The following is a 5,838-nucleotide window of genomic DNA, read 5'->3' on the forward strand; positions in this document are numbered from 1 at the left end:
AAAGAACATATATATATATATAGGATAAAATATTACATAGGTATTTATGAACAATTGATGAGATTCAAACACTTCATCATGTAATTCAATTTCCGTGAATCTCGTCCACTACGTGTGTTTAATATTTGTTGTAGAGAAAAAAAAAAAGAAAAAAAAATCATGCATAATGTAAAATCTATTTAATTCAGTCTTGATGGACTTATATGCGGACAAGAATCCTAAGACTGGGCGCTATTTAAGTACAAAATACACACGCAATTTTGCGTGCGTATCCACAAAATAACATTCCCATAACTCGGTTATTGGGAGTTATTGCGAGGTTGTTGAAGTATAACCTCTCAATAACCCCCAATAACCTACCAATATATTCCGTGGTTCCGCGCTTGTATCTTTTACAATCATTCAAAAATTTTGTCAGATTATTGGGGGTATTAACCCCAATAACACTTTCATAACCCTCTAATACCTCTGGAATAATTTCTATAGGCACACTTCTTCTTCTATCTAGACCAAATAATTGGTAATAATAATAATAATAGGCAAAAATCAGCTACTTTTATCATATTTCCTTAACCAAAATGAGCAAACAGTTACAGAGCATTCGATGAACTGAACGGAATAGAAGTAGCCTGGAACCAGGCCAAACTCTGCGTCGTAATGCAATCCCCTGAAATCCTTCAACGAATGTACTCCGAAGTCCATCTCCTCAGCACCCTCAACCACCCCTCCATCATCCACTTCTACGCCTCCTGGATCGACGTCCCCGCCCGCACCTTCAATTTCATCACCGAGATGTTCACCTCCGGCTCCCTCCGACAGTAACTCCTCTGCACCACCATACCAATATCTCACCAATAATGTCTGATTAATTCGTTGCGTTCGCAGATACCGGCAAAGATATCGGCGAGTGAACATCAGAGCCGTCAAGAGCTGGGCCCGTCAGATTCTCGACGGTCTGCAGTTCCTTCACAGCCACAATCCTCCGGTCATCCATCGGGACCTTAAATGCGATAATGTATTTGTTAACGGCCATCTGGGTCAGGTGAAGATTGGAGATTTGGGACTCGCGGCGGTTCTGCGGGGATCTCAGTCTGCTCATAGTGTTATTGGAACGCCGGAGTTTATGGCGCCGGAGCTGTACGAGGAGGATTATAACGAGCTGGTTGATATATATTCGTTCGGAATGTGCGTGCTTGAGATGCTGACGACGGAGTATCCTTACAGCGAGTGCTCCAATCCCGCCCAGATTTACAAGAAAGTCACAGCGGTAATTATGATTTTTTACCAGAAACAGAGTAATGTGATGATAATGATTTTAGCTAAAATTCAGTCGATTTTACAGGGGAAGCTCCCGGATGCATTTTATAAATTAAGGGACTTGGAGGCGCGGCGTTTCGTTGGTCGGTGTTTGGATGATGCTTTGAAGAGGCCGTCGGCGAAGGAGCTGCTATCCGATCCTTTTCTCCAGTTTGATGACCGGCAGGACGGGCCGGCAATGCCGGTGGCTCTGCCCGCTGTGAAAACTAAGAGCTCCGGCGAGAGCCGCCACAATGGTGGCAGAGAAATTGATGATGAGCTGCACACTAATATGACTATAACTGGGAAAATGAATCCGGATGATAATGCCATTTATCTCAAAGTTCAGATTGGCGACAAGCAAGGTAAATTCCTTTCTGTTATGAATTGAAGTATGTTTGTCCTGTTTGTTCGAGCAATTCTTATGTTAGGGTGAAATGTGAATGTAAGTGTGAATCGGCCCACAATTCCACCACAAATATTATTGATCTGCACTTAACATTTTTGTCTGGATTGAATAAAAGTATTAAAATTTTAGGAAAATTTATCCAAATACATCATTCCTATGTATTTATATCTTTACCACAAAGTTTGATATTTATATTAATAGTACATTGATATCATAAATCCATAGATGAAAAGATGTATTTCACGTTTAAAAAGTTAATCATAATGATATTTTTTTTATATAGTATTAATATTTTAACTGCTATGTATGTGCAGATAAAAGTTTGAATGTTAGACATTTAAATAGATAAGAATTATGTGATGTATATGTAAATGCCTCAAAAATTTATTTAAGATGTAAGATCATTTTGATTATGTTATGTGATTTATTTTATTTTTGCAAGTAATAAATGAGTAGTATAAAAAAAGTTTTAGATGTGTGAAGACTTTAGATATCTCGAGTCTATTGTTCAAAGTGATGGTGCTATAAATGAGTATATTATTAGTAGAACCCAAGTAGGATGGTTGAAGTGGAGGAATGCATTGGGTCTATTGTGTGATAGAAAAATATCTCTTAGAATTAAAGGAAAATTTTACAAGAAGATTGTAAGAAGTGCAATGTCTTATGGTGTAGAATGTTGCCCATTAAAAGAGAAGCATAAAATCAAGTGTTATTGAGGTGAGAATGCTTAGGTAGATGGGTGGCTTGACACCTAGAGACAAAATGCAAAATAAATGTATCCGTGAAAGGGTTGGTGAAGATTCACTTACAGATAAGATTAGAGAGAGTCGTTTCAGATGTTTTGGTCACATTAAACGTCGATCATCTGATGATTAGGCTAGGAGAGTTGATGTTTAAGATTTGACTTATGTTAAAACAAGTACAGATAAACATAAAATGACTTAGCCATGTTGCATGAAAATTGACCATAATTTATTAGAATTAAAGGAAAATATGACATTAATGAGATAGAGGATTCATGTAGCCGCTCACATGCTGTTGAAGTTTTTTAATTGGGCTGTGCATACTACATATATATTAGTATACAATTTATGTATATATAAAATTTTAACTTAATTTTATCCAACATTAATATAATTACGCCCTCTTTGATCCTCAAGTTTATATATATCATGATGATCGACATGAATGTGCTAAATTTGCAGGGAAAGTGAGGAACATACACTTCCCCTTCGATATCATTAACGACACCCCCATCGACGTCGCCATTGAGATGGTCAAGGAGCTCGAGATCACAGACTGGAAGCCGGCCGACATTGCTAGCATGATCTCTAGAGAAATCATGAACTTGGTGCCTGAGTGGAAGGGGAATGGCCACCATGAATATAAGTTCGGAGAAGAAATAGAGGAATATGGACACCCTTTTTGCTATCTGTCCTCACCCTCTTCCACTCAGGAGAACTCCTCATTTGGCTCCGGAAACTATCATGGCATGAACACTTCGCTCAACGATTCTTTTAAAGTTGCAGAATGGCTTCAAGGTAAGAGCTTTTTTTGAATCTTTCAAAAATTTTATGTCCGGGGTCCGATCTAAGGTGTCTAATCTATAAAATATTGTTTTATTATCTAAAAATCACGGAGAGACCTGAAGCCCCACCTGATCCGCACATAAATGTTGTACTGTGTGACTTTCGCATCGAATTTTTATTTAGTTGTTCCTTTTTATTTAAGTGCAATATGATTGTACTAAACAAAAACATCTAGTAAAATTATGTTGTACATGTGGGGTTGGGTCGGGCTTTAGGTTTCTCCACTTTCTAGAAAATAAAATAATAGTTATTATATTTGACATATGTCAAGATTTAGTTGGAGTCTGGACATATCTCTAGGCCCGGATTCCGACGTTATATTTTCTCTAGTTAAAGAGAGTAAATGAGTCAAGTCGAGCTCGAGCTACCCTCGGCTTGAGCTTGTGATTGATTAATTTTATCAAGTTCAAGATGACTTGTTTATTATAAAAGAGAAAAAAATGATATTAATTTAAGCTAGCTTTATAATAAGATGACAGATATAATGAATAATTAGGAGATAAATAATAAGAAATCTTTTAATATACAATACAAAATATTATTTTTTAAACATTTCTAATACCTTTAAGATGAAATCTAGAAGAAATTTAATACATTTGAGTATATTTTATATTAGTATTTTTTTTAAACGAGCCGACTCGCGAGCTAATTAGTCGCGTCAGGGCCCGCTTGAGCTTAGCTTGTTTGCTCATCAAGTTGATCAGTTCACAAGCTGCTTATCGATGTAACCTCGAGCCGGCTCATATGTCAGCTTGACTCATTTACACCCCAATGCAGCCTTAACCAGCTTTATGAAATCCTTCCTTCACATCATAATTTTGATACTTTCGAAAATATAAATACAACAAAAAATCAAACTTAAATTTATGCATATTGCACCATGAATTCTGACGACTAAGAATTACTAATCAACAGAAGATGATGCAAGCTCAGTGAGGTCAGGGATGTACTCTGCCATTAACTACAGCTCTGGCAATGAACTCGACTGTGAGTCGAGCTCTAATCAAACTAATCCTCAGAAAAGCCATGGTGTGGAAACCCTACTGGCCTCTAAGCTTCAGAGCCAATGTTCTCTGTTGCAGCTACCGCAGCCAGCCGAATCCAAACGGCCCTCAGCCAGCCGTGCAGGAAAGAAGCCAGCAGTAGATGATCGGCGGCTAATGAGAAACAGGTCCATGGTAGACCTCAGAAGCCAGTTGCTTCATCAAAATCTAGTAGAGCAGCTTAAAAAGAAGCTGTTCAAAACAGTAGGAGCTGTTGAGAACATAGGGTTTCAAATGCCTTATGATGGATCGGGCAAGAGTTCTTCCTCGAAGAAGAAAGGGAAGAAATCAGGAAAATAGTTTAAAATCCATTGTTTTTAGTGAAGGTATAGTGAGCTGACTTTAAGTTGTCAGTGGAGTTATTTTAATGTTAGTTTTTTAATGGGTAAGTTTTTGTATATATATATAGGTGCTTATGGTTTGGATTTATATGTTTGATCTTTGATTTTAGTAATAAGTGTTGATGTTTTTTTAATGTTTATGTGAATATAATAAGTGAGTGAGTTTTGATGATGAATGTTTTGTGAGAAAGATGTTTAGGTTTCCATTTTTATGAATAAATATGAGAAAGTTCTAAATTTATATTGCTTTCACATAATCTGTGTTATATGTTTTATTATTATTATTTTTTGGCAAAATTAAAATTTTATTAACCTAAAGAAAAGTTGGGGGTGGGGTTGGGAGCCAAAAATACAACTCACTTAAGAGAAAACCTATAGGTTCAATTCCCAGGAAACTGAAAAAAAGTTACAAATCCAATGAGAAGATTTAATTTGGGAGCAAAAATTAATGGTTAATGATCTTGCATACTTCCTCCAAGTCATAGAAGCGCTAAGGAGGTAAATAACACCGTAATAGTAAAATTTTATCTTTATGCTTTGAGAAGTCAAAGCAGAGAAGCACCAAAACTAAAATTGCAACAAAAAACAAACACTAGCTAACATAAAATAGTTACAGATCAAATGTGTTGAGAAAATTAGGACGAAGAAAACAGTAATCAACACAAATCCAAAAGAACACAGAGATTTAACGAGGTTCGGCAAAGATGCCTACGTCCTCGGGAGCAGAGCGACGATTCCTTTCAATAATCAGAAAAGAGTTTACAGAATTCAGGGATACCTCCTGGGGTTACTAACAGACCTATTTATAACCTCAGGAGTAAACCTAGGCACAATATGTAATTACAACATTACCCCTGTATCATACCGCGGGGCTTTGCCCCCGCACCCCAACCCACGTAACTTCCCAATTTGGACAGATTCTTCCGCTCCGCTTCGATCCAGCGTCTGTCCCGATATGGTATATGAGCCATACCATAACAAATCTCCACCTTGGCGAATATCCAGCCCCTTAGGAGAAAAAAACCTAGGAGTTACACCTGCACCACTGTGGGGTGGGGCACCATGCTTCTCTTGCAACTGCAAACATTCAACAAGTCCAAGCAATACAAGAACTTGTTGATAGTAACTGGCTTGGTCAACATATCAGCTGCATTCTCATC

General features: G+C 37.4%; 1 protein-coding gene across 3 annotated transcripts in view; it reads left to right on the plus strand.

Annotated features, from left to right (window-relative positions):
• The window catches only part of LOC110021242 (probable serine/threonine-protein kinase WNK4), a 12,691-nt gene extending 7,841 nt beyond the window's left edge, over window positions 1-4,850 (plus strand). For 2 of the 3 annotated variants that reach the window (XM_020719657.1, XM_020719659.1), the window contains exons 3-7: window positions 591-818; window positions 886-1,267; window positions 1,343-1,661; window positions 2,911-3,246; window positions 4,210-4,850. In XM_020719657.1, the coding sequence (XP_020575316.1) occupies window positions 591-818; window positions 886-1,267; window positions 1,343-1,661; window positions 2,911-3,246; window positions 4,210-4,637 (1,693 nt within the window). In that variant the 3' untranslated portion in view covers window positions 4,638-4,850. The remainder of the gene's footprint in view (window positions 1-590; window positions 819-885; window positions 1,268-1,342; window positions 1,662-2,910; window positions 3,247-4,209) is intronic. The other variant, XM_020719658.1, reaches the window with a different exon arrangement.
• Window positions 4,851-5,838: the final 988 nt, after the last annotated feature.

This window comes from Phalaenopsis equestris, unplaced genomic scaffold (genome assembly GCF_001263595.1).
Source record: "Phalaenopsis equestris unplaced genomic scaffold, ASM126359v1 Scaffold000125, whole genome shotgun sequence".
NCBI lineage: Eukaryota > Viridiplantae > Streptophyta > Magnoliopsida > Asparagales > Orchidaceae > Phalaenopsis > Phalaenopsis equestris.